Here is a 23,269-nt window from a genome sequence, read left to right as displayed (position 1 = left end):
ACGAACCATCATGGCTTGTTAACCTACACCGTATCACGAGTCCTTGTAACGTTTTTAGGTAAACACCAGTACGCAAAATAGGAGTTATCGTATCAAAACCAGCACAAACAGCGAACCCCATGAATTTGTGTGTACACCAATTTTTGCGCAGGGCCACTGTGATTGAAGTCCCCGAGTTCTTGAACATAAACTACACTTGAATATACACACTAGGGGCGTAAATACTAGATCTGCCACCACTCACGGATGGCTGCCAACTAAAAGTCCCAAGTCCTCTGGTAAATTTTTTAGTTTTGAGCAACCAGACATATCAAGTGTTTTCAGACATTTCAACCTAAAAATACTGCTACGAAGACTCTCAAGATGCTTGCAGTAACTTAGATTTATTACAGTAACTCCTGATAGTTTCTCAACTGATGCGGGCAGTTCACTCAAAGCAGTCGCCTCCAAACACAGTTTTGCTAAATGATTCATTCTCTCTTCTATTTCTGGGAATACTTTTAGCTTGGAGCAGCCTGAAAGTATGAGAACCTCAAGATTTTCCAATCGAATACTCTTTGGTAGGGTCTTTAAATTTCTGCAGTTCTTCATATTCAGCAAGACTAGCTTTCCAAGATCGCTAACAGAAAAATTGATTTCTACCAAACTCGTGCACTCCTCAAGAACCAACCTTTCAAGATTAGGGGTACCCGAAAAATCAGGGGTCCTTATTAGCTTCTGTGAATGGCTAAGGTTTATGTACTTCAATTTATCTAGAACCTGTTACGAAGACCCAAAAAGAAAACCTTAGGTTAGTGATTTGAACAAATATCATATCTTAATGGATCCAACCAACCATGGGAAGAGCAAAAGGTAACCTAATATGAACCTTAGAGGTATTCCAAAGTTGTATGATGCAACTATTTTTCAATTTCAAAGCAACAAGTTGTTCTCCCTGAAAGCTAATTGGCAGACTTTTTGAAGGATATTCGTGCCAATCGAGCCACCTCAACTCATCAGAAAGAAAATCAGGACCCTGGCAAACATATACATTCCGAAATTTGAGAAACCTTAGTCTTGTCATCTGCGTGAAGGCCTTGTGACTAACATTCACTTCTTCTTCACTAGTCAAGTTCAACGATATGCTTTCGATCTTTTCAGTGCCCTGATAAGGAAGGATATTAAAGACGGATGAAAACAGGGAAAGAGTATAAGAAGTCATATGTATGCAAATGCTTACGATGTTTCTTTCAAGTACTGGAGAAATATCTTCGCGCTTCCATAACCTACTATATATTCTTGGATCATCATAAGCTTCTCGACGAACAATGTGCCAGCCCATTTCTTGTACCAATTGGTGCATTAAAATGCGACCTTTTGAAATGGTAATCAAAGATTTCTCCATGAGAACTTTTATGCCAATGGCAGGTCTGAAATTAAAACTCTCGAGTATTCTGGTCACTGAATCTTTCTTCTTCCCTGTAAAGAAACACGCAATGTCTAAGAATATCGTTTGCTCGATACTGTTGAGTCCAGTGAAACTTCGTTCGAGTTTCTTCAAAATTTCATTTCCTGGGATTGTTTTCAACCATTCCACTTCCCTTGTCCATTCAACCAAATCTCTTCCATACAAGAAACTGCCCAGGACTTTCAGTGCCAAGGGGAGTCCTGCAGTATGCTTTATCACTTGAACTGAAAGATGGTCAAATTCCTTAGTTGGGTAGCTCTTCTTAAAAGCATGTCGTTTAAAGAGCTGTAAACTTTCATATTCACTTAATGTTCTCATTCTGTATATCTTTTCCACCCTATGCTTAACAAGTAAGTGTTTGTCTTTAGTTGTTATGATGATTCTACTTCCAGGACCAAACCATTCACGTTCCCCAGCTAAAACATCTAACTGATCTATGCGATCTACATCATCAAGAACAAGAAGAACCTTTTTGCGCGGTAGTCTTTGTTTTTGCATATTAGCTCCTTCAAATGAATCACTGATCCTTACATCTTTTATGACAAGGATCTCAGAAAGAAGTATCTCTTGCAATCGCTCTAAGCCTTGTTTTGCTGAACGGTCTCCAACTTCATGCAGAAAACATGCACCCTCAAATTGAATCCGAATATTATCATAAATAACTCTTGCTAGAGTTGTCTTCCCCACTCCACTCATTCCCAATATTCCAACGAAGTGAACTCCTCCATACCCGACTTGAAGCATTTTATATACTTTTTGCATGTGTGACTCCATTCCAACAAGATTTTCAGCATTGCTGGCTTGTCTCTGACCACCCAATTTAGCCATTATATCTTCCACAATTTGCTTTATGACTTTAGCTTCATGCCTGCATACCACAAATGATGTCTCAAAATTCTATATTGTGGCATAGCAACTACTTCATTTATCAAAAGTGATTTTTCTTTTGACCTGAAAGGATAAGTAAACTCTCAGACAACTATTTTCTTAAATTTCAATCAAATTGGATTTTCTCTTTCCCAATTTGATCTAAATGAATTATAATTCCAAGCCCAACAAAATGTACAACATGGTGCAAAGTAGAAACAAACCAAGAATTTAGAGAGTAAATGAACAGTTATCACAATGAGATTGGTTTCGTGGTACTCACACATTGGCAGTATTTGGCAAATCCCAGCCAGATAAATTAGCTGCTTCCTCCAGTGCTGCCCTCCATTTTTCAACCTTGTTATCCTTGAAACAGCTGATTTCGTGATTGCTAAATGCTTCTCCAAAGCTGGACTTTTGTTTCCTCACTGTTGATGGATCTACGTCGTAGAAGACCGGAAGGACAATTTGTCCTTTTTGTTTGTTGCATTCCATGATCTTCATTAATTCATCTAAACACCATTTCGAATCAGCATAGTTTTTGGAGAAGATGATCAAAGCTATGCGCGCTTCTTCAATTGCTCTTATAAGATCAGGTGAAATGGACTTGCCTCTCTCTAACTTCTCATCATCTTTGAAGGTATGAATACCCCTTTGTTGCAGAGCAACGTAGAGATGGTCAACAAATGTTTTGCGTACATCTTCACCTCTAAAACTTAAGAAAACATCATAACTCCACCGTCTGAACAGAGGAGAAAGAAGAAGAGCTCTTCTGCATCATTTTGTTCCTGGGCTTAGAAAGTAAATGACAAACTTACCCCTTGAATATCAAAATGCTACTTACTACTACTTAGCACTCTGATTAATATCCAATTAATTAACAACAACTTGTATTTATATATAGTTATTGATAATGACAAAACGCGTGCATAAAGCTCAATATTATCCTAATAATTAAAAGTTTAAACTATTGTAGATAGTGATCATCTTCCAGGAAATTAAGTGTATTGAGAAAAAAGCTGAGAAAGTCCGTCAACCCAACCAACAATAAGACAAGCGAGGCTTGCTCGGTTGGTAAAAGCACCTACACCTACGACCGTTAGGTCTTGGGTTCGAGTCACAGCGGAAGGGAAGTGTGGATAGATTTAAAAAAAACGGAAAAAAAAAAAAACCCAACCAGCAATAAATGAATTTTTAAAACAAGCTGCAGCAATTTAAGTGCATGAATATTCTACTAACAGCTAACCATTTGGCAGTGGTTGAGCAGAGCAACCAATGAAAGTCTTGCTTTCATACAATATTCTTTTATACTTCTTGATTTTGTAATAATTGAGCCCCCCAATTTTCCATTAATGTTGCTATGGGACATAGGATTAATACCGCAATTCTTTTAAGAATGTGTCAAATTTTGTTTGGTGTTCTCTGTTTCGTCAAACAATTAAGTCACTGAAGTCTTGATTTGGTAGTTACTAAGTCAAGACAGATGGTGAGATCAAGATTATTTTACTAACTAGATCAATAAAGATAAAGTTTAAGCAGAATCCACCGTCAAAGGTTTTTAGGTTTTGTCTAGATTTTCTTATCATATTTGATTTTTCTATTTATTGAAGGAAAGGACAACATATTTACCATAATTTGGTTTTCATTCTTTTAGAAGAAATTTATAAATCTCTCATATTTGGCTAGTCCCTTTTCTTGGAGGAAAATATTTGGACTTCTATAAATTGATGATCCTTCTTTTTCATTTATGGATACATTGTGAACTTTTCGGGACAAGTGTTAGTATGTCACTTGTGTTTGCCTCTTCGTGAGGTTGTTCTTTTGATATTTTGTACTCTTCTTTATATAGTGGATTGCTTATCTCCGCTGTGGACGTAGGTCAATTGACCGAACAACGTTATATGTTTATGTCTATTTTGGTATATTTCTCTTTTGTTGTCTGATTTATCGTCATTCAAGGTTTGCGTTACTACATTCTGCATGACACCTGGTTATTTCGATCCTAACAAAGGTTGCTTATTTATAAAATACACAGAAGGGGCTAACGCCTGAGGAGGCCTCAAAAGTATGATATATACAATTCCTTCATAAAGTATTCACTACTTGTTTGGTTGTTTCTCCAAGTGAATTTGTCTACTTTGCTCATGCTTCAATAATATCGTCCAAATACACAAGACGCGTCCCCCAAGCTTTACTGTCGAATTGTACAGTCGAATATGCCACAATTTCGATCCAGTCGTTGGGACAGTAAACCTCGTTATTGTAAGGTTGCAGAAAACGACGAGATGGTACATAAGAAAGGAGAGTGTGCTCTGAGTTCCGAATTGACATATCACCTCCTTTGATGCCAATAATGCTACGTATATCGCCTTCCTTACCATCATATGTTTTGAATTTAAGGTTAACTGGAAATCCAAGTGATGGTTGTAGGTAACCATCATATAGACCGCACCATTCCATACGTTCAAAAACAATACAGAAAGCAAAACCCCAGAGGTTGTCAGTGTACCAATTATTGGCAAGAGTCAGTGTAACATTTTCCCCAAAGTTCTTATATGTAAACCACATAGGAATTTGCGATCCAGGGATGCAAATGCTGAGATCATTTCGTAGCACGTATAGTCCCTGCTCCATCAAAGGAATGGCGTTAATTGCCAGCCATAAATCCTTCTTTATATTGGGGACAATAAATAAAAGTGACTTTGTTACACAATTTCAGTTATTTACCTTGAGCATGTTGCTCCATAATGCATCAACCATGTCAGTATCATGAAGCTGATGACATTGGCTAAGTGAAAGTCGGCGTAATGTTGGATATTTTGCTAATTGATCGATACTCTTCAAAGATATACATTCATCGGCATGCACCTCTTCTATAGCTTGAGGAAGTTCTGGGAAATGCTCAAGCCTACTACAGCCAACCAATTGAAGAACCTTTAGTCGAGTGAGGCCACTGATGCTTGAAGCTGAGATATTGGTAAATGTGTTACCACCAAGATTCAATTCCGCCAAAGATGGTAGGAACCCAAGATTACATAGGATGCCTCCATCTGAAATGCTGCAGCCACCTATATCCAGCATTGTCAATGAACAAAGACCCGATAAATTAGAGAAAACTAGTCCCATAGATTCTCTTGAGATTGAACTCCTTACTTGCAAACCCAAAGCATTACATCGACGGAGAGATAAGTGTTTAAGGTTCTTTAGAAGGGAAATGGTGGATGGTATCATTTGGATCGGTGTGTCATCACAATGGAGCCCCTCCAAACCGACTAAAGAACCTAAGTCATCTGGTAAACTTTTAAGTTTTGAGCACCTCGACACATTAAGTTCTTTAAGACATTTCAACCTAACAATACTATTTGGAAGACTCTCAAGATGCTTGCATGAGCTTAGATTTATCACTTGAACTCCTGATAGTTTCTCAACTGATGCGGGTAGTTCACTAAAAGAAGTTGCTTCCAAATATAGTTCTGATAAACGATTCATTCCATCTTCTATTTCTGGGAATAGTTTTAGCTTTGAGCAGCCTGATAGAATAAGAACCTCAAGATTTTCCAATTGAATACTCTTTGGCAGGGTCTTTAAATTGATGCAATTCTTCAACTTGAGTAAGACTAGCTTTTTGAGATCTCCAACAGAAAAATTGATTTCTACCAAACTCGTGCACTCTTCAAGAACCAACCTTTCAAGATTAGGGGTACCCGAAAAATCTGGAGTCCTTATTAGCTTATGTGAATGGCTAAGGTTGATGTACTTCAGTTGTCCTAGAACCTGTCACAATGAAAAAATGCCTCAAGTTAGTAAGTTGAACAAACATTTTAATCGATCCAACCAACCTATAAGAAAAGCAACGGATAAGTAGATATAAACCTTGGAGCCTTTCCAAAGTTGTATGATGCGACTATTTTTCAACTTCAAACTAACGAGTTGTTCTCCCTGAAAGCTAATTGGCAGCCTTTTTGAAGGATATCCGTGCCAAGAAAGCCAGCTCAACTCACTAGGAAGAATGTCCGGACCCTGAGAAACATATGCATTCTTGATTTTGAGAAACCTCAGTCTGGTCATCTGCATAAAGGCTGTTGCACTAACATTCACTTCTTTGACGTTAGTCAAGTTCAATAATATCCCTTTGATCTTTTCTGTGCCCTAATAAGAGAGCATAAATTGGATTAAAAATGGAGAAAAAGTAAGGCAATTAGTTGATATATATAAAGTTACAGGCCCTATTATTGCTTGCACTAATTAGGTAGGAAGCCATGTATATTTTTGCAAATACTTACCAAATTTCTTTCAATTGGATGAGATATATCTGTGAGCATCTTAGACAAGTTCAGAGATATGCCTTCGATCTTTTCTGTGCCCTAATTAGCAACAATGAAGATGGATAAAAATGAGAAGAAAAAAATGAGAAAAAGTAATGTAAAGGATATGTATAAAGTAAAGCATACTACTAAAAAACAGCAAATTTGCGACAGAATAATTCCGACTGATTTAATTCAGTTGCAATTTTCGACTGATTCGGTCGGAAACTAAAGGTCGAGTCTACGGGATTGGAGTACATCTATCCTCCAGTCGTCCATCAGCAGCATTATTCACTGGGGCATCAGTTTCCCAAGAAGACATGGAAGATATGCGTCAAAAATTGGATCAAATGTCGCAAGAATTTCAAGCAGCTCAGGCGTTGATCCAAAAATTGTTAAAAAAGAAAAGCAAGAAAGGTAGTCAAACTACAATGGAGTCTGAGTCTGAGGAGGAGACTGAGTCTGACTAGGCTATTTGAATGTTTTAGAGTTGAAGTTAGAGACATGTTTAATTTACGTTGTTTGATAGTTAGTTGTTTGATTAGTTAGTTGAATTGTTATAAATATTACTGTTCGTTTTGAAGTAAATATTGGATCTGGATTGTTATACTAGTGTTTGGTTGGTTGTTAGGTGTTTAGTTTGACTGTTTTATTTGACAGGTGGTGTAATTAAAAATACAGCAGAATTCTGCTAAAAATTTCCCAGATTTGCGACTGAATCAGTCGCAAATTTCACCAGAAATTACCCAGATTTGCGACTGATTCAGTCACAAATTGAGAATTTCTAAAAAAATAATAACTAAGATTTGCGATTGATTCAGCCGCAAATTGAGAACTTCTGAAAATTTTCAATTAATTAATACTCAATATGTACGACTTTTTCAGTAGGAATAATTAATTAAAAATTAATTTATTTATTTTTTTAATTTTGGTCAGCGACTGAATCAGTCTCAAATTTAGAGATTGATTCGGTCGAAATGGCTTAAATTCAAATGTTCCCGTATTTTTCAGTTTGCGACTGAATCCGTTGTAAATTTTTGACTGATTCTGTCGCAAATATATTGCGACCACGTATTTTTCGACTGACACTTTTTCGGTCGGAAATCGTGTTTTTCCAACGGATTTCCGACTGATTTGACGGTTGCAAATTTGCTGTTTTTTAGTAATGGCTATATACATATTAACAATAGGAAGTCATATTTTTGCAGGTACATACCATATTTCTTGCAAGTATATGAGAAATATCCTCCAACTTCCATAACCTACTATATTTTCTTGGATAATCGAAAGCTTCTCGACGAACAATGTGCCATCCCATTTCTTGTATCAATTGGTGCATTAAAATCCTACCTTCTGAAATAGTAATCAAAGATTTCTCCATGAGAACTTTTAAGCCAATAATAGGGCTAAAATTAAAACTCTCAAGTATTCTAGTCACTGAATCTTTCTTCTTCCCTGTAAAGAAACACGCAATGTCTAAGAATATCTTTTGATCTATACTTTTGAGTCCAGTGAAACTTGGTTCGAGTTTCCTCAAAATTTCATCTTCCGGGATTTGTTTCAATCGTTCCACTTCACTTCTCCATTCAGCCAAATCTCTTCCATACAAGAAACTGCCCAGGACTTTCAGAGCCAAGGGGAGTCCAGCAGTATACTTTATCACTTGAGCTGAGAGATCCTCAAATTTCTTGGTTGGATGGTTCTTCTTGAAAGCATACTGTTTAAATAGTTGTAGACTTTCATCTTCACTTAATGTTCTCATTTTGTATATCTTTTCCACATCATGCTTAACAAGCAAGTGTTTGTCTTTAGTTGTTATGATGATTCTACTTCCAGAACCAAACCATTCGCGCTTCTGAGCTAAAACATCTAACTGATCTATGTGATCAACATCATCAAGAACAAGAAGAACCTTTTTGAACCGTAGTCTATGTCTTTGCATATTAAGTCCTTCAAATAAATTGTTGATCCTTAGGTCTTTTATGACAAGGATCTTGGAAAGAAGTATCTCTTGTAATCGCGCTAGGCCTTGTTTTTCTGAACGGTCTCTAACCTCATGAAGAAAACAAGCACCCTCAAATTGACTTGAAATGTTATCATAAATGACTCTCGCTAAAGTTGTCTTTCCCACTCCGCTCATTCCAAATATTCCAACAAAGTGAACTCCACCAGACCCGATGCCAAGCATTTTATACACTTTCTGCATTTGCGACTCCATTCCAACAAGATTTTCAGCATTGATTGCATGCCTCTGACCACCTAATTTAGCCATCATATCTTCCACAATTTGCTTTATGACTTTAGCTTCATGCCTGAATACCACAAAGAATGTCTCAAAACTCTGTTTTGTGGCATAGTAAAAACTTTATTTATCAAAAATATTTTTGTTTGTACAATACAGTGTGTTTAAGAATAGTTCTCAAATATTACTAAAACCTGTCCTTTTAATGAACTTCTTATTTCCTGGAAGCTGTTAAGCCAATACTGATATTGGTTCTTTATGTAGTATACTTTATGTGTTGCGAATCAAGCTTAACAGTGGGGAAGTTGCATACATGGGCAATGCGGAGGAGGAGAATTAATCAAAGACACACAGGAAATCACTATCTTTGCCTAATCTATTCCACTGGGAACAAGTAATACGGCAGGAGCTGCAGCTATGCTATTTGGCCCTAAGTGGTGTGCCAACAGTATCGCTTGGGGAGAAACTGAATCTATTGTTCCTCAACAAATACGAGTAGTCTCTTCTCAATGAACATGTAGAAAGTTTGAGATGCCAAACTCAAATTGTAATTTTTTGCACATCAATAATCAATAGAGGCCCGCCCAGTTTCAACATAAAAACTATAAATGTTTATTTTTGTTATTTTAAAAGAAACAAAATGAAGAAAGAAAGTAACATTTATAATGGATTACAAGACCAAATATCCCTAGTGTAGATGCAAAATAGAAACGTACCAAGTATTTAAAGAGTAACTTTGAGATTGGTTTCATAGTACTTACGCATTGGCAGTATTTCGCAAATCGCAGCCAGATAAATTAGCCGCTTCCTCCAATGCTGCCCTCCATTTTTGCAACTTGTTATCCTTGATACAACCACGGGCTTCATGATTGCTAAATGCTTCTCCGAAGCTGGATTTTTGTTTCCTCACTGTTGATGGATCAACATCGTAGAACACTGGAAACACAATTTGTCCTTTCAAATTCTTGCATTCCATGATCTTCACTAATTCATCTAAGCACCATCTTGAATTAGCATAGTTTTTGGAGAATATAATCAAAGCTATGCGCGACTCTTCAATTGCTCTCATAAGATTGGGTGAAATGGACTTGCCTCTCTCTAGTTTCTCATCATCTTTGAATGTATGAATACCCTTTTGCTGCAGGGCAACATAGAGATGGTCAACAAATTTTTTACGTACATCTTCACCTCTAAAACTTAAGAAAACATCATAACTCCAACGAAAAGTATGATCAGGGGAAGAAGAAGGGCTCTTCTGCATCATTTTGTTCCTGGACTTAGAAAGTAAATGACCTGACTGTTTATGCTTCTAAAAAGAAGCTGGAGAAGAGGAAAGGAATTGAGCTAGTTAGATAGCTCTATCACAAAGCTACTTAATTACTACTATACTTAAATAGCACTCTGATTAACATATATAACTTATTAGCAGCAACTCCTATTTATTGGAAGTGACAAAAGGTTAGGCATAAAGCTCAATATACTAAGTGAAAGTGCAGCAAATTATTATACTATTGGCGCATTAATACCCAACTGGAGGAACTAGATGCCTACGTCAGTGATATAGCAACAATTTAGTGATTTAATAAACGACTGATTAGCACATGAATGACCTATAGAATTAAGAAAATGAAAACAATTCGTGTTCTTCAGTAGATTTGCATTTAGATTTACTTAATCTGAATTATTGGTCCCTCCTTTTGACTGTTACTGTCTTCTCACCTTTTGTTTTCTAATGATAAATTATAAATTAATTAAAAGGATTGGCATTATTTGATGGCGAATCACATCACGTTATGCGAATGTTTCTTCTCCGTGTGAACAAGAAGATTTCTCTGGCTAAAAATAAAATATTTTTTATGAAATAAAAATAATTTAGTAAAACATGAACAAGAACAAGTTATGAAATAAAAGCAACTTACTAAAACATGAACAAGAAATAGAGATAAAGAGAAAGAAGAATATTTCTTCTTCATTTGTGTGTATTTTCCTATATATTACAAGACTTTTATATATGCATGAAAAGTGAAGAAAAATATGTCATTGAATATGTCATTAAGCATAAAAATATGTCATTAAGCATTTGAGAAGATCATGGAGGAAGAGTAGACATCCACCATAATTTGATTTTTCTTATAATACTCCCCCTTGGATGTCCATAGATAATGTGCCTCGTTAAAACTTTATTAGGAAAAAATCCTATGGGAAAAAATCCTAGTGAAGGAAAAAGAGTACACATGTTTAGAAATACGCCTTTTGGTTGCCTCGTTAAAAACCTTGCAAGGAAAACTCAGTGGGACAAAACCTTGTAAGAGAAAAAGAGTACAACACGTATTAACTCCCCCTGATGAGAGCATCAATTCACATCCTTGAGCCTTCACATCCCAATCTTGTACACTAGTTTCTTGAAGGTTAACGTCGGTAGAGATTTGGTGAACAAATCAGCCATATTATCGTCTGAACGAATCTGTTGCACATTGATATCACCATTCTTTTGAAGATCATGCGTGAAAAATAACTCCAATGAAATTTTCTTTGTCCTATCCCCTTTTATGAATCATCCCTTCAATTGGGCTATGCATGCTGCATTGTCTTCATGCAAAATTGTGGGTAGTTTGTCACACTTCAAACAACATTTGTCTCGAATAAGGTGTATTATAGACCTCAACCATACACATTCTCGACTTGCTTCAAGAATAGCAATTATCTCAACATGATTAGATGACGTAGCCACGATTGATTGCTTAGTCGATCGCCAAGATATGGAAGTGCCTCCATATGTAAACACATAGTCTGTTTGATATCGAGCCTTGTGTGGGTCAGATAAATAATCAGCATCGGCATAACCAACAAGATCGGGACTGCAATCATTGCCATAAAATAATCTCATATCGGTAGTCCCTTTGAGATACCGCAATATGTATTTGATTCCATTCCAATATCTCCTTGTAGGAGCAGAGCTATATCTTGTTAAGACATTAACTGAAAAAGTTATGTCAAACCTTGTAATGTTAGAAAAATATATTAGTGCACCAATTGCGCTAAGATATGGTACTTCGGGACCAAGAAGCTCTTCATTATTTTCATAAGGTCGGAATGGATGTGCTTTATCCATATAAAATCGCTTTAAAATCTTTTTTAGTGTATGCTGATTGATGAACAAAAATTCCATCTTTCATATACTCAATTTGTAGACCAAGACAAAAATTCCATCTTTCATTTCAAATTCTTTCTTTAAATAGTCTACTGCTTTAGGAAGCTCTACTGTTTTAGGAAGCTCCCTAAGAGTTCCGATGATATTTAAATCATCAACATACAGAATGATTATAACAAATTTAGATCCATATCTTTTATAAAGACACAAGGACAAATTGAATCATTCTTGTACCCTTCTTTCAACAGGTACTCACTCAGCGATTATACCACATGCGCCCTGATTGTTTCAATCCGTATAAGGATTTTTGAAGCTTTATTTAATAAATTTCTTGGAAACTTTAATATGCTTAAGAACAATTTAAATCCTTCAATGATTTCCATTATACGCATATCACGTTTTTCTTGTATTGCCAGATTAAAACCTGAAATGGCGACATTTACCACAAGAGAACATGTCTCTATATAATCAACGCCAGAATATTTACAAATCTTCTTATGACATAAGTCGTCTTTATGTCTATCGACTTGACCTTTTTTTTTTTGCACAAAAACACATTTATACCTCCACTGACTTTATACTTTCAGGTGTTGGGACTATCCGTCCAACTTCATATTTTTCAAGTAAAATTAATTTTCATTGCGTATTTTTTATTTGGCCAAACTGTCCAAATTTCATGACAGATTTGAGCTCAAGATCCTCGTCAATATTAATAATATTGAGCGCTACATTATATTAACAATATCGTCGACGATCATTTTATATCGGTTCTACTATTACCCAATAAAGACATAACTTATTGAGATCTCTTTATCTTATTATTTTCAAGTACCTGAGCCTCTCCCATGAGGTCTTATGAAGTGTTATGTTGTGGTGCTCTTTTAGAGCACTTGCCTCCTTATTATGACCATATTGAACATTTGCTCCTTTCCTTCTTCAAGGAGTTTTATCTTTGGAACCGATTAGTCTATTATGCTTCATGCATGCCATAGACTCTATTCATTATGAACTTTATTTTATTTGGAGCATTAGCAGCTAAATATGACATTTAGCTTTGGGTGCAATATTTTGCAAATGAATTATCACTTGAATTTCAAGTTCACATTTTCTCGTACGAGGATCTAGATGTACTCATAATAATTCATTATATGCATTACTTTTTCAGCTGCCCATTTTTTCCCCTATTCTTGGGATCACCAACACATATCCCTAGCCTTATTTGGGGATCCATCTTTGTGCATTGTGGTGGAACAATTAAATCATATAGCACATTCATATTTCTAGATGGAAATTATTTAGTTCCTGACCCCGAACCGATTGTGATAGGGAGAACTTATCATAACTTGGCTAGATGCGTACAAGTGTTGTTGTATATTAAATAATACATCACATACCAAATTTTATTTTGGCAGTTTTGTTCTCATAACCAATGGTTTAGATATAACTAGAGGCATAATTTCTGCTAAACCAACTTGGATTTAAACCAGTATTATCAAGATAAATCATCATAATTTATATTCTGGAACTGTGCTCTAATAATTTGAGCAATCAATCTTGCAAAAGCCAAACTGCAAGTTGATAACAAATGCACATGTTACCATGGAATAGATGCATATATTAAAATCATATAATAGTAAACGGTCCACATGGAAGGTGACTGGGCCCATATATTTATTACCTTTTATTCGTTCCAGAAATCAAGGGATTCAATCCCAACCTTAACTGGTATATCATGAGAATAAACAGCACAATTGTTGAAGAATCTTATATTTCTTCAATATATGCTAATGTAATTTTCAATTAATTTTTCGCATCATAATTGAACCGAGATGGTCAACCGGTCATGTCAACTAATATTTATTTCAGTAAACCTCTAGTTTACATGTGGCTTGTGATTGCATCATCATGCTTATACTTGTGTAGTACAAATAGAAGAAAAGTCAGGTAACTTTTTATATTTACCCGGTATGATTATAGTAATATAAAGATATTCAATCTTCTTTTCATTTATAGTCTCAATATGCCAACCACTTTGGCTAATATATTTGTAAATCAAAATGTTTCTTTTGAGACTTACTACAATATTAATGTCATGAACAATTTGATTCATCCTGGTAGTAACAAATTAGTTCTTTCAGAGCTCTTAATTGCTTTTGTACTAGAAGATTTTTTGTCACACCATCTATATAATGAATGTCTCATTCACAAAGAGAATCATATCATAATAATTGTCATGTTCAAAATCATCATAAGCAAAATAATTTCTTGCTTTAATTTTGCTTTTAATAACTTTCATAAGGCATGACAAAATATTTTTTGGCGTATCACCTGTTTGCAACCAATGATATATTCATGTAACTACACATTAATATTCATTATCTTTCTTTGTCTCAAACCTACCTTAGAGATGAGTTGTGATATGTATCCAATCATGCATTGCACGTCTTTATTCATTACTTTTATCACATACTGCTACATTCATCTTCAGGAATGAGTCTGCATTCTTAATGCTTATCACAAGTCACATTCTCTTTAAAAAAATGGAGTATAATTATTGTGACATGCTTTATAAATTTTTTCATACCATTTTGATGGTAAATATTTCCTTCACCTTTTTGAAGGATTACATCGAGAACCCTTATTGTTCTCCTTTTATAGTTACCATAATGAAGACAAATTATTATTTCGTCCCTTGCCATGTTTTCGTATATTCATACAGCCATGAAAAATTATTTTGTCGTCTTTCAAACTTATCATACATTGTTGCCACATTCGCTTCACTGAATGGAGCATATCAAGTAGGACGGGCTTCATGATTCTTTCATCGATACTGTGCATTGTGACTCAAATCCAATGTCTTACCCATATAAAGGCATGTTAGGCAAAATGTGTTGGGACTCAAACCCAACTCTTATCATTATAGTGCACCAGGACTTAAATATGTCTTAACTAGTTGCATAATAGGCCAAAGTACAAGATTAGATTATCAATCTTGTGGTCAGAAACATAAACAAAATTAGTTATAACAAGATTTAAAAATATAACAACTTTTTAAGGTTGAAGGACGAAAATATTTCATTCCTTCTAAGTGTTATCACTTTTAGATTTGCGTGAATTCAAATAGAAGTGCATTCAAATAAATACTAGATAATTTGTTAGAACACTTACCAATTTTGTAAACGATAAACCAAATCAATAAAGTAAGAATAAAGACTAGGACTTGAAAGCATATATATAATTCCTGTAGTACTTCTAGTATCTATATATGCGATCCAATTCACATCACAATATATGGATTATAGATGATAGTCAAAGGCTAAGATTGAATGTAAATCAGAATATCTATTATGCTTACAACTATCCTGCCACAATATTATGTTTATTTATGCATGCATTTAACCAACTATGCAGGAATAGTACCAGTTTAGTTCTATTCATTAAATATTACCGTAGTAACATTCATCTTAGCGTGAAAAGGGTAAAGGGCACATTGGTTGTCTGATATCTGCGCACATATATGTAAGCACTATTTAGCACGTTAAATATAAGTTAAAGAATTGAGTAGAGAGTACCTGTTTCAAAACTTAATTACAAAATATATATTCATGCATTTTGATTTGGTTCATGAATAGATTCCTTGAAGCATAGCCAAACGATAACTAAAAATTCATATCAGACGTCAAGAAAGAATAAGCAAAAACTATATTTGCCAATGTAGGGCTCGCACACTTTCAAGCTATAACAAAATGGAAATAAAATACTGAAAGTCTATTGTGAGTTATCATGGCAAAATAGAAAAAATTTGAGATTAGTGGAAGATAAAAATAAAAATATGAATAAGCTAGAAAGATGAAAACTTATCTTGTATTAGTATCTAGTCCATTGGCTTCTATCTTTATTTTGTTTGATAGCCACAGAATTGTTGGTATAAGTATAGCAAACACAAAGCACAGTCTATGCCTATACGGAGGTGTACGAAAATGGGAGCACAGTCGTGCTGATAACGTGTTATGAAATAAAAGCAATTTAGTAAAACATGAACAAGAACAAGTTATGAAATAAAAGCAACTTAATAAAACATGAACAAGAAATAGAGATAGAGAGAAGGAAAAATATTTCTTCTTCAATTGTGTGTATTTTTCTATATATTACAAGGCCTTTATATATGCATGGAAAAGTGAAGAAAAATATGTCATTGAATATGTCATTAAGCATAAAAATATGTCATTGAATATGTCATTAAGCATTTGAGAAGATCATGGAGGAAGAGTAGACATCCACCATAATTTGATTTTTCTTATAATAATACCCACATATTATATCAATTTCCTTACAGTAACATCATTAATTGAACCAAGTTCCAGGAAAATACCTATATGAACTTTTGCAAGTACATTCTTTAGGCAATGTCTAAGAATATCTTTTGCTCAATATTGTTGATTCCAATGAAACTTGGCTCCAGTCTCTTAAAATTTCAGTTTCTGGGATTTGTTCCAATCGTTCAACTTCACTTCTCCATTCAGCCAAATCTCTTCCATACAAGAAACTGCCCAAGACTTTCAGAGCCAAGGGAACTCCAGCAGTATGTTTTATCACTTGAGCTGAGAGATCCTCAAATTCCTTTGTAGGAATGTTAATTTTCTTGAAGGCATATTGTTTAAAGAGTAGTAAACTTTCATCTTTACTTAATGTTTTCATTCTGTATATCTTTTCCACTTCATGTCTAACAAGCAAGTGTTTGTCTTTAGTTGTTATGATGATTCTACTTCCTGGACCAAACCATTCACGTTCCCCAGCTAATGCGTCTAACTGATCTATGTGATCAACATCATCAAGAACAAGAAGAACCTTTTTGTATTTTAATCGTTGTTGTTGCATATTAACTCCTTCAAATAAATTGTTGATCCTTAGGTCTTTTATGACAAGGATCTCGGAAAGAAGTATCTCTTGTAATCGTTCTACGCCTTGTTTTGCTGAACGGTCTCTAACCTCGTGAAGAAAACATGCACCTTCAAATTGACTCGAAATGTTATCATAAATGACTCTTGCTAAAGTTGTCTTTCCTACTCCGCTCATTCCATATATTCCAACGAAGCGAACTCCACCAGACCCGATGCCAACCATTTTGTATACTTTCTGCATTTGTGACTCTATTCCAACTAGATTTTCAGCATTGCTTTCGTGTCTCTGATGACCACCCAACTTAGCCATTATATCTTCCACAATTTGCTCTATAACTCTAGCCTCATGCCTGAATACCACAAAGAGTGTCTCAAAATTCTGTTTTGTTGCATAGTAAAAACTTCATTTTTTTATGTACAACATATATAGTGGTTTAAGAACAGTTCTCTGACATAACTAAAACTAGAGAGAAAGTCCGTATTTTGGTAGCATGGATCTAGTCCTAGCTAGTGAGGAAACGATCTCATATTACCTTACGAAAATCCCGTGTGTTATTTTTACAGGACTTCTGATCTACTATAAAAAGAATGTAATTTAACTAAAATAACATTTATAATGGACTATAAAACCCAATTCCTAGTGTAGTGACCTCTGTGATGCAATCATGCAAAATAGAAACGAACCAAGTATATTTAAGGAGTAACTTTGAGATTGGTTTCATAGTAATACTTACGCATTGGCAGTATTTGCCAAATCCCAGCCAGATAAATTAGCAGCTTCCTCCAGTCCTGCCCTCCATTTTTGTACCTTGTTATCCTTGAAACAGCTGATTTCGTGATTGCTAAATGCTTCTCCAAAGCTGGACTTTTGTTTCCTCACTGTTGATGGATCTACGTCGTAGAAGACCGGAAGGACAATTTGTCCTTTTTGTTTGTTGCATTCCATGATCTTCATTAATTCATCTAAACACCATTTCGAATCAGCATAGTTTTTGGAGAAGATGATCAAAGCTATGCGCGATTCTTCAATTGCTCTTATAAGATCAGGTGAAATGGACTTGCCTCTCTCTAACTTCTCATCATCTTTGAAGGTATGAATACCCTTTTGTTGCAGAGCAACGTAGAGATGGTCAACAAATGTTTTGCGTACATCTTCACCTCTAAAACTTAAGAAAACATCGTAACTCCACCGAAAAGTATGGCCAACGGAAAGAGAAGAAGAAGGAAGCAAAGAGCTCTTCTGCATCATTATTTTGTTCCTGTACTTTTAAATTAAATGACCAAATACTACTTGTTTGTCACAATGCTACTTACTACTTAGCACTCTGATTAATTAGTACCTAATTAGCAGCAACTTGTATTTATGCAGAGGTGTCTTCACTCTTCACTATTATAATTAAGAACGATAAAACGTGTGAAAGATCAATATCCTAATCGAAAGTGCTAATTATTATATATCATCATCTTCCAGGAAAGTGTATAGAGGAAAAAACTGAGAAAGTCTGTCAACTCAACCAGCTACAAATGAATTTTCAAAGCAAGCAGCGTGTGTATGAATCTTCTACTAACCTTCTGAAAGTCCGTCAACTCAACTAGCTACGAATGATGTCATACAAATTGGAGTTAAGTCTTAAACCATATGAAAGAGCATATATAAATGGAGTAAATTGGGCAACTACACAAATCAAGAATCTATAGTACATCCCATAAACAAATCATACTAGTATTCAATTTTATTGGGTAAACATTTAATACCAAGACTTGTTTATGATATTCATAATTCCAAAATTTTGAAAACACACCAGGGATTGAAATTTAATAGGAATATTATACTTACGTGGACTGAAGAGGCTTTCAAAATTGGAGCTGAAGTTGGGGAAAGTTACGGAAGAAGAAAACAGAGGTTGCAATTTCGGGAGGAAGATGCAATTTCGAGTAGGTTTTATACGGAGGGTTAATTTCGGGATTAAGAAATAATGTAAGAGATAAAAATGTAATATCTTTTGTCAAAGCAATATGACTTTTAAATCCATTTAGAAAAAGTTATGTTTATCCGACTTGTTAGTTTTGACTTTTTTTAAAATTAGATTTTAGTGAAAATAATATTTGAAAATTAGAGTTGTGTTTGAACATAAATATAATTTTGAGTTATTTTTGATATTTTGTGAATGATTTGAGTGAATTTTGGAAGGTTTTTAAAATTTTCAAAAAATTTCAAAACACTGAAGCGAAAATTGAAAAAAATATTCTTATGTCCAAACCTAGTCTCTAATATTCTAAGCTTCTATGCACTGATACGGGTTTGCATTAATATTTAATACTAGTATGATATCATTGAAGGAAGCAATATTGCAGTATTGTTTAATATGACTTCATTGACGTCGGCAGTTTTCAGTTTGACTTATCTCTTTTTTATTCACAATAAGATTTCCATTAAGACTTCCCCTTACAAAATGAAATAAGAGCCCTGGTAAGAGGGCGTCATTGACGACTTAGATAAATGAATAAATATCTTATCTGTAGAAATATGACACGGCGGAAATTAAAAAGAACACAATTTTTATAAAGCAGAAACCATTTAAAAAACATAAATTTCAGTTTCAGGATGGAGAAACAACACAACTACGTGAGAAAGACAGTAGAGGTTGCAACAAAATTTCTTATAAACCCTGTAGGGAGCCTTATGTTTTCAGCCTGATACTAGCTGGATCTGCTGACTTTAAAACAGAGGTCCGTTCCCGTTTGGGCCCGAATGATATATTGTTCATGCTCCCGTTAGTTGTCTGGGTGTGCGAGGGGTGTTAGAGTCCCACATTGGTTGGGGGAATGGACTGATGGCCTCCTTATATGAACTTGGGCAATCCTCCACTCGTGGCTAGCTTTGATAGATCCTCGTCTGGGGGCTAAAGCCTTTGCTTTAGTTGTTTTGGCCTTGAGCCGCCACTGGAGCAAATTTGGACCTTTTTACCTTTAAAAAAGTTAAGCGAGCCAGGTACTTGAACCGCTATCGGGGGGTTGATGGATAATACATTGAAAGTTCTGGAAATAGGTGCTATTGAGACACTATTGCATGGGAAAATCTGGACAATACAAGGTATATGTGCTGAAAAATGGCAGTTCTGGAGAAATTGTCATCAAACACTTGAACTGATCAGAGTAAGTTCCGTAATCCTGCTACAAATGCAGAAGTATGTAGGTCGCGGCCTGGAATTTGTCATCAGTAGTTATAAAACTTTAAAAGTGTAGCCCAACTTTCCAGATTGAGAGGTACTATTCTGGATCATTGATATCATTCTAGTACACAAGACGTACCCCTAAACCTTTGTTTTGCGTACATCTTCACCTCTAAAACTTAAGAAAACATCATAACTCTATAATTATTGAGCAAGATGAAACAAAAGAAAGATGATTTTATTGAATGACTATAAACTCAATATATACACAAGCCTATAACAGAGTTACTGAGATAGTACTCCTTCTATAGTGGAACAAACCAGAAATCAAGGAACTAAATAACAAACTCCTATAATATTGGAAACAAGATAAATTTAAAATATAAGCTACAATAAATTACAATTAACAACAGTAAAATACTATTATGTGCTAATACACCCCCCTCAAGTTAGATGGTGTGCAACAACACCTAGCTTGGACAGATGACGATGGAAGGACTCTTTTAGAAGTGGCTTGGTGAGAGCATCAGCCAACTGGTCGGAACTAGGAATGTGCTTGAAAACAAGACCCTTATCATGAACCTGTTGGCGAACATAGTGGAAATCAACAGTTATATGCTTCATGCGGCTGTGAAGAATATTGTTCTCACATAAATAGGTGACACCGAGGTTGTCACAAAAGATTGTTGGAGGTGTGGAGATATTCACATGAAGTTCTCTGAGAAGATTTTTGACCCAAGTGATCTCATCAACAGCACTAGCAACAGCCCGATATTCTGCTTCAGTGGATGAGCGAGCAATAGTGCGTTGTTTTTTTGAGGACCAACTAACTGGAGTAAGGCCAAGAAATATAATATAACCAGTGGTGGAACTTCGATCAATAAGGTTGCCGGCCCAGTCAGCATCAGAAAAAACAGAGAGATTAAGACTTGTGGTAGGAGATATTTGAAGGCCATAGTTAGCAGTACTTTTGAGATAACGAATGAGTCGCTTGACAGCCTTCCAATGAGTTTCAGATGGAGCATGCATGAATTGAGACAATTTGTTCACCGAGTAAGAAACATCAGGCCTGGTAAAAGACAAGTATTGCAACTTGCCAATTACTTTCCTATATTCTGTAGCGTCATGAGATGGAGTACCATCATTTAGCAACAAACTTTGAGAAGAACTCATGGGCGTGGAAACACCTTTGCAGTCCTGCATCAGAAGGTCACGGAGAAGATCTGAAACATACTTTGCTTGTGAGAGAAATAGGCCTTTGGCATTTCGATGAACCTCAACTCCAAGAAAGTAGGATAAAGGGCCAAGATCTTTAAGTGAAAAATGGGAGGCCAATGAAGAGATAACCTGATGAACCATTAAAGAAATGTTTCCTGTAAGGATGATGTCGTCTACGTAGACCAAAATATACACAACACTATTAGAGTCACGCCGAACAAAGAGAGATGGGTCCGAGTGAGACTTAACAAACCCCATATAGAAAAGATAGGATGTCAGTTCATTGTACCAAGTGCGAGGGGCTTGCTTGAGACCATAAATGGCTTTACGCAAACGACAAACATGTGAGGGATAAGCTGCATTCTCAAATCCAAGTGGTTGGTTCATGAAAACCTCTTCTTCAAGTGTGCCTTGTAAAAAAGCATTGTTGACGTCTAACTAATGTAAGACCCAATTTCGCTGAACTACAAGTGAAAGAACAACACGAATAGTTGTGGGTTTGACAACCGGACTGAACGTGCAGTGATAGTCAAGACCCGGTCGCTGAGTAAACCCCTTGGCAACCAGACGAGCTTTGTACTTGTCAATCGAACAATCTGCCTTCTTTTTTATCCTGTAAATCCACTTATAATCAACAACATTCTTATTAGAATCTCGAGGAACCAACTCCCAGGTTTGATTCTGAATTAACGCATCAAATTCAGCTTTCATAGTTGACCTCCACTCTGGGTGCTTTTGAGCCTGCTTGAAGGTATGGGGGGTAACATCAGCAGGAAGCTGGACAAGGTAATTGAATGGTTTCTTGGGACAGAAAATATTGTTCTGTGATCGTGTCGTTGGACGGGTTGAATGAGGAGGTGGAGGCGGGGGCAGAGGCGGAGGAGGAGAAGTATGTGGAGGTGGTGAATGAGAGGGCAAGTTTGTTGGTTGTGCAGGAGAAGTTGTACAAGTAGGTGGTAGGTTTTGGTTTTTGTTTCTACGTTGGTAGGTGATAATATGGGGAGTTGGATTATTTGAAGGGATAAGGGATTGAGGTTGCTGCAAAGAAGCAGGGAAAGGACAAGGCAGAGAAAGTGAATTACCTGAACCCGTGGAATGCGCATGATTCTGGCCAGAGGAGACAGACTCACTAGTTTGGCCACTGGTACAATTATCTCGAACTAGTAGAAGAGAAGGAAGTGGAGAAATATGAGGAGTTTGAATTGGAGAATGAGTAGGAGTGTTATCAGAAACCTCCCACATTAGTGTAAAATACTTATCTTTTAACTGCGAGAATATTGTTTGAAACGGAAAAATATTTTCAATTTTTTTTACATCTCTTGATATATAAAGTTTAGATTTAGTGGGATCAAAACATTGGTGTGCATAATGAACCGGAGAAAAACCTAAATAGACACATGGAGTTGACCTAGGCTCAAGTTTATGTTTAGTGTAAGGTTTATGCCATGGATAACATAGAAAATCAAAAGTTCTAAGTGAATCATAACTGGGTGTGACACCAAATAATTTTTCAAATGGTGATTTATTATTTAGAAGTTGTGTGGGGAGTCGATTAATTAAATAAACAGCGTGTTGACAAGCGAACGACCAAAAATTTAAAGGTAAGGATGCCTCATGTAAAATAGTTTTGGCAGTTTCAACAATGTGCCGATGAAGACGCTCAGCTATGGCCACTCTTTGTGGTGTATAAGGAGGTGATACAAGGTGTTCGATTCCGTTTGAATGGAGATATGTATCAAGACCTTTGTATTCACCTCCTCCATCAGTATAAAGAGAGACAATTTTCTTTTTGAAAAAGTTTTCCACTAAGGGATGAAACTTGGAAAAAATGTCCAGCACTTCATGTTTATTTTTAAGAGTGTACAACCAAATATATTTGGTGTACTAGTCAATAAAGACACAGTAATATCATTTTTTATCAATGAAAAATACGGGTGATGGACCCCATAAGTCACTAAAAAGAATC

The 23,269-nt window shown here is 35.7% G+C and overlaps 2 protein-coding genes across 9 annotated transcripts; both read right to left on the bottom strand.

The window, feature by feature from the left end:
- Positions 1–96: 96 nt before the first annotated feature.
- LOC138893252 (disease resistance protein Roq1-like) lies at positions 97–3,076 on the bottom strand. Of its 3 annotated transcripts, XM_070177034.1 has the most exons (4): positions 2,598–3,075; positions 1,220–2,315; positions 869–1,144; positions 97–759 (listed from the first exon to the last, which is right to left on the bottom strand). In XM_070177034.1, the coding sequence occupies exons 1-4, from the start codon at positions 2,816–2,818 to the stop codon at positions 241–243; spliced, it is 2,112 nt and encodes a 703-aa protein (XP_070033135.1). In that variant the 5' UTR covers positions 2,819–3,075; the 3' UTR covers positions 97–240. The 3 variants fall into 3 exon arrangements, with proteins under 3 accessions (XP_070033135.1, XP_070033134.1, XP_070033133.1); XM_070177033.1 differs by having other exon boundaries at positions 869–2,315; positions 2,598–3,076; XM_070177032.1 differs by having other exon boundaries at positions 869–2,398; positions 2,598–2,733.
- A 1,229-nt stretch (positions 3,077–4,305) lies between these two features.
- On the bottom strand, positions 4,306–18,977 carry LOC104120435 (disease resistance protein Roq1-like). Of its 6 annotated transcripts, none has more exons than XM_070177029.1 (7): positions 17,647–18,977; positions 8,119–8,930; positions 7,835–7,971; positions 6,598–6,678; positions 6,188–6,463; positions 5,042–6,088; positions 4,306–4,939 (listed from the first exon to the last, which is right to left on the bottom strand). In XM_070177029.1, exons 1-7 carry the CDS (start codon positions 18,159–18,161, stop codon positions 4,457–4,459), a joined length of 3,351 nt encoding a protein of 1,116 aa, XP_070033130.1. In that variant the 5' UTR covers positions 18,162–18,977; the 3' UTR covers positions 4,306–4,456. The 6 variants fall into 6 exon arrangements, with proteins under 6 accessions (XP_070033130.1, XP_070033129.1, XP_070033132.1 ...); XM_070177028.1 differs by having other exon boundaries at positions 7,835–8,930; positions 17,647–18,508; positions 18,750–18,977; XM_070177031.1 differs by adding an exon at positions 9,622–9,998 and having other exon boundaries at positions 7,835–8,930; positions 17,647–17,772.
- Between the last annotated feature and the right edge of the window lie 4,292 nt (positions 18,978–23,269).

The sequence above is a fragment of the Nicotiana tomentosiformis genome, chromosome 6 (genome assembly GCF_000390325.3).
Source record: "Nicotiana tomentosiformis chromosome 6, ASM39032v3, whole genome shotgun sequence".
NCBI classification, from domain to species: domain Eukaryota; kingdom Viridiplantae; phylum Streptophyta; class Magnoliopsida; order Solanales; family Solanaceae; genus Nicotiana; species Nicotiana tomentosiformis.
Note: the sequence above shows the minus strand (reverse complement) of the source record. Positions and strands in the feature narration are given on the sequence as shown.

What these genes read in the sequence shown, in the direction of transcription:
- LOC138893252 (XM_070177033.1), bottom strand. Translation starts at nt 2,818, where the DNA reads ATGAAGATCATGGAATGCAACAAACAAAAAGGACAAATTGTCCTTCCG. An exon ending in TTGCCAAATACTGCCAATGT is followed by an intron (nt 2,316 to 2,597) that starts GTGAGTACCACG and finishes TGTGGTATGCAG; the next exon opens with GCATGAAGCTAAAGTCATAA. An exon ending in AACTTTGGAATACCTCTAAG is followed by an intron (nt 760 to 868) that starts GTTCATATTAGG and finishes TCTTCGTAACAG; the next exon opens with GTTCTAGATAAATTGAAGTA.
- LOC104120435 (XM_070177027.1), bottom strand. Translation starts at nt 18,161, where the DNA reads ATGATGCAGAAGAGCTCTTTGCTTCCTTCTTCTTCTCTTTCCGTTGGC. An exon ending in ATCCAATTGAAAGAAATTTG is followed by an intron (nt 6,464 to 6,597) that starts GTAAGTATTTGC and finishes CTCTCTTATTAG; the next exon opens with GGCACAGAAAAGATCAAAGG. An exon ending in TATGGAGCAACATGCTCAAG is followed by an intron (nt 4,940 to 5,041) that starts GTAAATAACTGA and finishes TTGATGGAGCAG; the next exon opens with GGACTATACGTGCTACGAAA.